Source organism: Arvicanthis niloticus, chromosome 2 (genome assembly GCF_011762505.2).
Source record: "Arvicanthis niloticus isolate mArvNil1 chromosome 2, mArvNil1.pat.X, whole genome shotgun sequence".
NCBI lineage: Eukaryota > Metazoa > Chordata > Mammalia > Rodentia > Muridae > Arvicanthis > Arvicanthis niloticus.
This window is the reverse complement of record NC_047659.1, coordinates 65,179,447-65,190,419: the sequence shown is the minus strand read 5'-3', so window position 1 is coordinate 65,190,419 and position 10,973 is coordinate 65,179,447. Positions and strand designations below refer to the sequence as shown.

Genomic DNA, 10,973 nt, shown 5'->3' with positions numbered 1-10,973 from the left:
AATTTAGGGTAAACTTACCCATCTCAAAATGACCCAACTGAGAAATGTTCTTTCAGGCGTGCCCATATGCTTGCTTGTGTTGATTCCAGATGACAACCAAGATTTTAGTCATAACATCCTACATCTTCCATCATGTCATCAAGATGGTATACTTATGCCCTCGAGAGGCTCAACGTTTGAAGCACTTCTGAGATTAAAATATGATGGTGTATGGGCACAGGCTTCTCATATGACCTCTGAGTTGATGTTATGTCTCTAATCTTATATGTGTGGTCTCACTATGTAGCTCTGGCTGTCCTGAAGCTTACTATATAGATCAGGTTGGTCTTGAACTCAGAGATCTGCCTACTTTTATTTCTCTGGGCTGGGATTAAAGGCGTGCACTATGCCACTGTGCCCAGCTTCTGTCTCCAAACTTAAAAGGGCTAATTATGTTCAAATCACTTGACCTATCTAAGCCTGTTTATATTTTAAAAGACACATATGACACATAGTTTATAAGGACTTGTAAGGACTAAATTTAAAACACTTATAAGGACTAAGTCTTTTTTGTTGTGTACTGAGCACAATACTATCTAACAATAGGACTGGCATCCAGTCTGGCATGTTTAAAGTTCCTTTTATGGTCACTGCCTTCCCCCTTTGGTACCCCCCAGAAACCATATAATGATGTATGTATTGTGTTGGGGAGAGGGAGTTTTCCCAGATTTCTCTTTATACAACACCAGATTAGCACAAATTGTAGGAAACAGAGTAGAGGATATTTGAATAGATTTGTAAATGGACAAATTTAAAAATTGTGAAGATGTCCTGTCATAGGACATTCTTCAAGATCACTGTTAACAGGTCACTGGTATGAGATGGAACTGGTATGAGGTTTGTTTGCTTTAGGTGTCAGATAGGAGTAGGGCACCAGGTCATGTTCTTGCAGTTTCAGCTTTAGAGCTTCAACCAATATACATGATTAAAAGTGGGAGGCCCAAGGATAGTGACAGGCAGATGAATCTCTATGAGACTAGCTTGGTGTACACAGTAGTTTCAGCCAGCCAGGGTTACATGGTGAGATCCTGTCCTGACAGACAAACCACTTCAACTCCCACCCCTTCTCTCTTCTCTGTCTGCACAGTCTTCATGTATACCTTAGGCTACCTCCAATTTGGCATCCTCCCCATTAGCCCGCCAAGTGCTAGGATCAGGATTATAGGTATTTGTTACTACTGTACTGGTTTTCATATTCGGTTATATAAAGGAACAGAGAATTAGGACAAGTTTCTTGCTTATTCTGTGGTTCTGGTTGACTGAAAATACATACATACACACACATACATACACACACACATACATACATACATACTATATTCTCTGTCTCTCTCTGCCTCTCTCTCTCTCTCTCTCTCTCTCTCTCTCTCTCTCTCTCTCTCTCTCAGTGACATTACCTCAGCAGACCATAACAAACCCCCCTCTACTTGGGCTCAATACCCAGGTGACAAAACAGTTGCCTAGCATTCCAAGATATGGAGCATCTTGGAAAATGGGTATAGTTAGTGTAAATTTTATTTAAGGACTTTAGGGGAAGGGGTTAAGAATATATTGTAGCTTGGGTTGGTGGTGGTGTATTCCTTTCATACCAGCAATGAAGAGGCAGAGGCAGGTGGATTTTTACAGTTCCAGGGCAGCCTGGTCTACCTAGTGAGTTCTAGGCCAGGGAGCCCACATAGTGAGACCTGGTCTCAAAAACAAATCAAAAGGTAGACAGTGGTGGCACTCGCCTTTAATCCCAGCACTAGAGAGACAGAGGGAGGTGATCTCTGAGTTCAAGGCCAGCCTGGTCTACAGAGTGAGTTTCAGGTCAGCCAAAGCTACACAAAGACCTTGTGTCGAAAACAAAACAAAACAACACAACAACAAAACCAAATAAAGAATGTACTGTAGTAATCAGACCACTCTCAACATAACTGTCAGGGCTATGAACTTTGACTACTTAGGTTTTCAGACGAACAGTGCCCATTCTAGAGCCCACTTTTCAAATGTGTCCTCCTACAGCAGTGAACACCACCTTTCCTGCTGTAAATACTCACCACTTCACATTCCCCTATAAGAAGCAGGGTTGAGTACATTTTCCTTCTATCTTTTATTGCTTGAAATGCCAGCTGAGTAGAAGGTGGACTTGAAGAGAAAGTTCTTTAGAGATGTTCTGGAGCTTGCCTGGAGTCTCTGCTAGAACCCAGAAGCCTTTTACTCATGAAGCAGTTTTCTAACTATGGAGGAAGATCCTTCATTTTTCTCCAAGTGAATCTTCATTTCACATTTTTGTACTCACTCAACCCAAAGTATGAAGTAGTTAGTCTGGACCAAAAGAGACTCAGCTACTGAGGCAGGAAAACAGCAAGCTCTCCCAGAGGCACCAGTGAGCCCAATTCACTTGTGGTGTGGCAACTGCTGGCACAAGCTAACACTTGAAAACAATCTCATGTCATTGGTACAGCAAAGCAGTAGGATACATAAATGTCCCTTCAAACAACTGGGGATGACCAGAGGAAGGTCATAAACCAAGACCTCAAAAGCAAGGAGGGATGAGCTTTCTCTGGTGCTCGGGTCTGCATGTGGACAGTAGGCCAGCAAGTCTCTCCTGTTTCAATGGAACTACAACTCCAATCTGTGAATTTAGAGAAGGTAGACCTCAGAAGGCCATTAATAAACCTACCTCTACCTGGGCTCAATAAATTGGCCCAGCTTTCCATAAATAGGTGACAGAAAATAGTTGTCCAGAGCTCCCAGAGCATTTTAGGAAATGGGTATAGTTAATGCAAACTTTATTTATAAAAGACTCTTAAATTAGTTGTCTCATGCCATGCATTCATACAGAATACAGTGTCCCTTCAGGGCTACAGAAGAGCTCACAACTCAAAAGGAACTATTAAAAGAGTTTCTAATGGCTGAAAGCTAGGAAAAATTAGGACAATTTTACAAATGAGCCATTAAAACAAAACAAAAAAAGATATGGAACCTACTCTGAGCTGAGAGAGCAGCTATTTAGAAGTCTGTACACTAACCTAACCCACAGTCAGTCTTCTAGAAGCAGAGCATGTGCAGACTTGAGCCACCACTGCTCTTCCCCATCTGCAGTCTGATACATATAACCAGTTTGTGTACACTGAGGCCTGCAGTGGCCGCTTCACACTATAGGACTTCTAGATTAGTAAACTAAAGCTGCAGAATGCTGAGGGATGGGCAGCTTCATTTGCGACTGCTCTTTATTCTCTCCAGTCTCTTTTTCAAGTCATCAATGTTAGTTGTAGAGGAGGAGGTCATGGCTCCTGCAGAGTGGGTCTGGTTGGAATCTAGGTCTGAGTGCTGGTGCTGTTCCCGGGATTCCCGTAGCTGTGAGAGCTTGCTATGGAGCATGTCTGTGGAGGAGGCAACTGGAGGAGGAATTGTTGGTTTGGAGAGCAAAGAGGTCAGCGGAGGCCGGTCATCTTGCTATTGAGAGAGGACAGAGAGACACTGGCTAAGTTCAGGGGAAGCAGTCAAGAGACAACTACTAGTGTATACCAAGGTCAGGCTCACTGCTCCTCTCCGTCCCACACAGAAAGAAAGGAACAATACCTTTGTGTTGTCAAGACCACACCGCTGCCGAAGAATTTTTAGTCTTTCCAGGTAGACAGATGGCCCCACTTCTTCTCCATTTGTGTTACCTAGAGACGACACTGTGCTTGTGGGGGTGGGCACACATGTGACCTCCATCTGAGGGGAAATGCCTACAGAGGAAAATGAAGGAAGCACATGCAGATATCCACATCTCCCAACTTCCAGAATGCAAAGGTCAATCTATTACCACAGACAACCAATAATTTCTAGGGATCAGTGGCACAGCATGTTTATCATATACAAGTTCCTAGCAATAACAAAAAAATTTAAGTGTCTGAATGTCTCCACTGTACTCGAGAACTGGAAAAAAACAAAAACAAAAACCACCAGGACCTACCTGGACTTAGTGATGATGCAGGCTGGTCTCAAATATACAACCTATACTTAGAACTTTAAGAGTTGATACAAAAGGGCTGCCCACTTACACCTTGGTTATATGAAGGCTTATATACCAACAACCACAGGGCTGACACAGGCAATCCAAAGTCCCTAAGCTACTTCTAAGTATATGATGAGTGCCCAACTTAGAAAATGAGGATATCTGGCAGAATCAGTTATGTTTGGGTTGGATGACATAACAAACACAAGTTTTTCAAATCTACAGAGAAGAACAAGGGATAGGAACTATCCATCAATACTTTTGGAGAAGGATACCACCAATTCATCTCAATTCCTAAATTTCTAACAGGGATCAGTCATAAAGTACAACATTTAAAAGACCTAACTTACAGGGCTGAAAAGATGGCTCAATGGATAAAGTGTAAAGACAGGAGTCTGAATCACTAGAATTCAAATAAATGCTGGGTAGGCATAGCAGCTGACCAGAAATCTCAGCACGCAGGAGGCAGAACTAGGAGATAAATTGGAGCAAGCTGGTTCTAGGTAAAACAGCTGAACCAGTGAGCTCTAGGTTTAAGCAAGAGACCCTGCCTCAATTTATAACATGGAGAACAATGAACAATAGAAGACAACATTCAACATCATTATTGGGCTTCCACAAACTCCTGTGGCTGCACACATGCCCATACACATATAGACATGCCTGCATACATGTGCAAACTAGCAGAAAAACATAAACCTAACTTGGGGCAAGAATATGGCTTAGTGCTAGAGACAAGAGTGTTTGTCTACGGGATGGCAAAATGGCTCAGCAGTTAAGACCACTGACTGCTCTCCTAGAGGACCCAGGTTTGAATCACAACACCCACATGGTAGCTCACATAACTCTAGTTCCAGGGGTTCTCATGCGCATTCTCTTCTGTCCTTCGAGGGCACTGCACAGAAGTTTTGCACAGACACACAGTAGACAAAACACCCACACATGAAGTAAAAATAAATTAAAAACAAAAAACACTAAAACAAAGAACTCTGGAAATGGGAAAAGGTGGGCTTCTTATGGCCAGGCAGATCACTGGTCTACTGTCACCTGATGTTCTGTTTACCACCCTTACAGAACTTTAAATGGGCTGGAGAGTGGTCATTCATGGTGTCAAAACTCAACTACTGGAAGAGCAAAGCTTTAAGTGAGCCAGACAGATGGAGAGAGAGAACCTGAACTATACAAGGTGCACACTTTTGACAGGCATCAAGCATCTGAGAGGGCATATTCTGACTACTCTGCTCTGCTCTGAGGACAAGAACTTTTGCAGCTGGGGCTGCCTTTGGTTTAAATATTTTTTAAAACTGAAACCTCCTTTGTCTTCCTTTTGTCTCTGTAAGCAGCAATTTTCATAGTAGCCTTTTGTTGTGGGGACAGTAACATTTCAGCCTGAGCTTTGTCTATGCATTTTAACCATCCCTAAAATAACTGCAGAGTGCCAATTCTGTTCTAGGGAACTAAACAGATAAAAACCTTTTCTGGCAGATCTTTTCTTTCCTTCTCTTCTTTCTAACAGGGTCTCATGTAACTCAGGATGGTCTTTATGTAGCCAAAGATAACCATGAACTTCTGATCCTCCTAGTTACCATGCCCAGTTAATGGGTGCTAGGGAGTGAACCTACTCTTTGTACATACTAAACAAGTACTCTACAACCTGAACTACATCTTCAGTACCTCCCACATGGACTTTGAATTTTAGCTGAAAATGACAGACACAAAACAAGTAACAGACACTATTATCATATATGTTAGAAGTGGGAAATGTGCTGGGTGTAGTGGCATATCCCTTTAAACTCAGAAACCAGGAACAAAGGCAGGCAGATCTTAGTGAACAAGATCTGAACAAGGCTAGAGAATTGGTCAATAGGCTCTCTTAGAAGCAACAGCAGTATATGTATGTATGTGTAAATTTATAAATACACACACACACACACACACACACACACACACACACACGTCAATGCAGGGACTATAAATGTATTAGTGGCAGAGTGTATCCAGAGCATGTACAAAGTCCTGGCTTCAGTCCCCACAAAGAGAACAACAGAATGACAAAGTAAGCACAAAGGCCCCAAGGGCTATGTGTCTTGTGTTTCAGAAACAACGTGGGGGTTGGTGGGGCTGGGGAGCAATAGATTGGGTTCCAGAAGGAGCAGGGGATCAGACAACACAAGACACTCAAAGGTTTTTGCCTTCTAGAAAATAGTTGGAAACTTTTCTGATGCTCTGTGTGGAAATGTGCATACAACAGTGAAGGTGAGAGTAGGGAGAACACACAGGAGGGCACTTTGGTTAGTTCAGGTAAGAGACAACACTGTTTCCACCAAGGTGTCAACATGAAGGTAGGGAGAGGTGTGAGTGGATCCTGTACATGGTTTGCAGGTAGGGCCAAAGGGTTTCCCAACAGAAAGAGAAGACCAGAAGCTTTAGTTCTCACCAAACTAAGATAAAGCTGGTATCAACAAGAATGCCAGTGGAGTAGGTGGCTTGCAACTATTTTAGCCTATTTCTGGAACTGTAACAGGAAACCATACCTGTTGAAGTGGGAATGCGGCCTTTGCTTTCTCTTTCCATCTCAATCACCCGAAGGCCTCTCTCAACATAACTCTGAAAGAACTGTGAGGAATTCTTCAGAAACGGTTCAATGTCAGTATCTGAATATTTCTTCTTATATTCATATAACTCTGCTAGACCCTGGTTAAAAAAAAGAGGTGGGAATGAGTATTAAGTTAGTGTTCCACAAAGAAAACCACACCTATTTGATTTAACCCTTTCCATTCCCCCTCCTTCCCTCCAGCCTTACTCCCTCCACCACTCCTTCAGGTTTTTTGCAGACAAGGTTTTATTATATAACTAATTTTGACTGGCCCAGAACTTCCTATGTATTGGCCTCAAACAGTCTCACTATGTATATATACAGTTCAGTCTAGTCTCAAACTTGTAATTTTTTATCTCGGCTTCCCAAATGCTGTAACTGCTCTGCTACCACACCAGCCTTGTGCTTTTGTTCTCACCTCCTTAGTGTTCTCTTTAGAGCCAATCTTCTTAAAAATCTCAGCTAAGAAATCATTTCCTTTGACCTTTGATTTTTCATCCTAATAAATAGAAAAACACAAAGGAATGATTAGAGTTGAACAAATGAAAGGATGGATGCTAACACAAAATATTTCAAAATACAGGCCTTACAGGTATGGTTCTGCGAGTACAGGAAGCCCAGAGCTGAACAGCTTAGAGGAGCAATACTAGTATTCTGGTTATGAGTGCCTCTAGTCTAAGGACTTCACCTCAACTTTGAGGACGAGCTAGTCCATTCCTCTCCAGTTAAGTAGAGCTCACAGTGGACTTACCTAGTGATCTATCGATGCTTTGGACACAGACACACAACTCTTTTTTGGAGATCAAAAGGCATGTGTTCACTACTCAAGTGTTTTAAAAATGTTAGACAGAAATGGTTATAGCAGCAAACCAAGAGAATGATTACTCTGATTCCTAAGACTTCCCTCCCCCCTTGGAATTCAGGCTACTCACTATTCGAGAAGCTCCCTTTTCTGTTTCCTTATCAGACTTGCTGCCAGTCTGGTCCATGCTATGTTTCATCATCCGACACAGGTGAGCCTCCAGTTCTGACTCATTCTTATTATCAATCATTGTGAGGTGGTCTAGGATCTGAAGGAGATAGCACATTCAAATGCTAGTAATAACTTCCATGAAATTTACTCACGAGAACAATTGTTGTTCTCACTCACCTTAGGTCCTTTTAATTTGCATAAAGTATGCAGAAGGGTCTTTAGAGTCCTTATAGGAAATTCGCTTTTGCATTGCTTCAATTTTTCTTTGGGAAAGACCTTCATGAAAATGTGGATGTCCAGAAGGATTCTGTCTAGGTTAATGCTGTTGATGGTGTCAGGCAATAGTCGAACCATTCTCCATAGACACTATTAAAATAAGAAACCAGAGGGTAAAAGATGGCTCAGCAATTAAGAGCACTGGCTGCAGCTGGGTGGTGGTGGCACATGCCTTTATTCCCAGTACTTTGGAGTAGTTCAGGCCAGTCTGGTCTACAGAGTGAGTTTCAGGACAGCCAGGGATACAACAGAGAAACTCTGTCTCAAAAAAACCAAAACCAACCAAACAAACCAAAAAGCACTGGCTATTCTTCCAGAAGACCCAGTCTGTAACTCCAGTTCCAGGGGCATAAAAATAAACAAACCATTAAAAAATAAGAAACAAAAGGAGTGACTTAAAAAATGAAGATAATTTATCATAATTTTTCCAAATTCAAGGCTCTTTCTTTCTTCTTCTTCTTCTTTTTTTTTTTTTTTTTGGTTTTTCGAGACAGGGTTTCTCTGTGTAGCCCAGGCTGTCCTGGAACTCACTCTGTAGACCAGGCTGGCCTTGAACTCAGAAATCCGCCTGCCTCTGCCTCCCAAGTGCTGGGATTAAAGGCGTGCGCCACCACGGCCCAGCCTCAAGGCTCTTTCTTTAGGCGAGTATGTGTTCTCTATGTGTATAATACTGATTTATTATGTGTGTGCACATGTATGTGGAGACCAGAGATGGATATAAGGTATTTTCCTGTATTACTTTCCACTCTGAGACAGTCTCTTGTTTAACCTGGATCTTGCTGATTCAGTTAGACTGTCTGGCAAGTCACAGGGATCCTTCTCTACTGTCTCTGCCTCCCAGTGCTGGGATTACAAACACAGACCTTCTCACCCGGCTTACATAACAAGCACTTTACAGACTAGGCCATTTCCCTAGGCCTCAAGACTCTGTGCAAGAAAAGGTCTCATTATGCAGACTGATAGACCTCAAACTTAGTTTTCCTGCTTAGCCTTCTAAATGCTGGATTACAGGTATGTGAGATATAAATGTTGGTCACATCCTTCAAGTTTGGCTGCTAAAACTTAAAGACATGAGTATCTTCAACCATGTCCCTCACTGAAGTGTGACAAATCATCCCCATGACCACTCATTTCAACTCTCCAGTTTTCACTCCCACTCCCGAGATAAGGACATTTTAAATATTGAAAAAAAACTAAAATGTTTAAATTATGTCTTTGTTTCCTTAGTACCTGAATATAAAGTAGTTTAGATTATTTAACCAAATCTAACCTAAGGAAGCAAAATATCCAATACCAGTACAGTACTAGTACCATAATGTTATACTTACGTTCACTTGGAGAGTTCTATGAAAGACTAAACATTATAAAGCTGTATATATCTCTCCCTCATAATGAAAATCCCTTATCAAACCTCTTGCCTTCTGGTCTGGTTGGCCATGAACTAACTTTACTATGTATGAGAGGCTGGTTCTTTTGTTTCACTTTCCAAGTGCCGGGATTACAGGTATAAGTCACTGTGGTGGCTTGCTCTTCTTGTTTGCAAAGATTTTTAGGAGAATCCGGGTTTAGTAGTGTACACCTTTAATTCCAGCACTAGGAAGCAGAAGCAGGTAGATCTCTGTGAGTTCAAGGCCAGCCAGGTCTCTGCCTCCTAGATATTAGGATGAAAGTATATATCACAGCATGTAGACTGACACCAAAAATGTTAGACTTGAATTTAGTGATAAGTTGAAATAAAAGAAAAGTCCAGTTATATATACATATTTTTGAGACAGCCTCACTGTTTCAATAACACTAAATTAGGTATCTTAGGCTGGTTTCAACTCCTATCTCCTTCCTTAGCCTCTTGTTTTCTGGAATTACAACTGTTACCATGCCTGACTTACCAGTTGTATTTTGTGTCTATACTTGGTTGATTTGAGTCAATATCATAATTCAAATTTCTTTCCCTCTACATTTAAAAATGTGATTATAGCTGGGTGATAGTGGCATATACCTTCAATCCCAGCACTCTGGAGGCGGAGGCAGGTGGATTTCTGAGCCTGATGCTAGCATGGTCTATAGATTAAATTCCAGGACAGCCAAGGCCACACAGAGAAACCCTATCTTGAACCCCACCCCCACCTCTGCACAAAAAGTCACTGTATCTTTGAAAGAAAAGAAATGAAATCATTTCAACTTTACCTTCATAACAAGCTCTGAGAATTTGGGAGAATTAGCTGTTGCTAGCAGGCTATCCTGAAGTAAAACAAGCAGGGCACTGGAAAAGCAAATAGCATTGATAAATTTTAAACCTTCATTCTTAAAATCAATAACAAGTATAAATATTCTCTATCCACCTAATAAGCAATTCATTGATCATGGTAGTTATTAAAAATAAGATCATTAAGATTTTGTTATTTGAAAATTGGTAAATCTTGTTATTGTTTTCTTTTTTTTCATGGTCATTAGGAGCTGAGAGATAAACACAATGCTAGAGATATAACCAGTATATTTTACTGTCTTATTAAAAAACTTCATGATATTGATAGTTACTAGTTTTAGCCTGAAATAGATGATTCATTTAGAAGAAAGTAATAAATCATTTTACTAGGCAAATTTGAAAGTTAAACTGACTTGGTGACTTTGATCCTTTTGCCTCCACCCAAGAGAAATGCTCCTCAGTGTTAGAATTCCAGCAAAGTGCCATTATGGTGGAGTTTTTACAAGTGCTGGGGAGCAAACTCAGGCCTCTGAATGCTAGGTGAGCACTCTACTGACTGAGCCACACTCTCACCTCTGACTACCTGATCCCAGGCTTTACTGATGAGGGTGTGAACATACCTGAAGATATTGGTCTGGTCTGATTTCTCCAAAACCTTCACCACCAAGAGGTTCACAGAACGAATCAGCTGTTGTCCTTCCTCCAGGTCTTCAATCCGAGAATCCAGCATTAAGGTGATCAGTCCATGCATCAGGTCTTTCAGTACTCCAGTGGAGGCCTCCCGGGCCAGGCTCTCTATCTGAAATAGCTATCCAATTCTAACTGTGTTAGGGAGGTTAAAACTCAATATATGAGACAAATATAGTTGGTATATTCTAGTCAATACTCAGCTATATAT

At 41.4% G+C, this 10,973-nt stretch overlaps 1 protein-coding gene across 7 annotated transcripts in view; it reads right to left on the bottom strand.

Annotated features, from left to right (window-relative positions):
• Positions 1–2,796: 2,796 nt before the first annotated feature.
• Ckap5 (cytoskeleton associated protein 5) overlaps positions 2,797–10,973 on the bottom strand; it is an 88,551-nt gene continuing 80,374 nt past the window's right edge. For all 7 annotated transcript variants that reach the window (XM_034493950.2, XM_034493954.1, XM_034493951.2 and 4 more), the window contains 8 exons: positions 10,696–10,883; positions 10,057–10,132; positions 7,774–7,962; positions 7,556–7,693; positions 7,042–7,122; positions 6,562–6,721; positions 3,607–3,758; positions 2,797–3,480 (listed from right to left, as the gene is read on the bottom strand). In XM_034493950.2, coding sequence (XP_034349841.1) covers positions 3,238–3,480; positions 3,607–3,758; positions 6,562–6,721; positions 7,042–7,122; positions 7,556–7,693; positions 7,774–7,962; positions 10,057–10,132; positions 10,696–10,883 — 1,227 coding nt within the window. In that variant the 3' untranslated portion in view covers positions 2,797–3,237. The remainder of the gene's footprint in view (positions 3,481–3,606; positions 3,759–6,561; positions 6,722–7,041; positions 7,123–7,555; positions 7,694–7,773; positions 7,963–10,056; positions 10,133–10,695; positions 10,884–10,973) is intronic.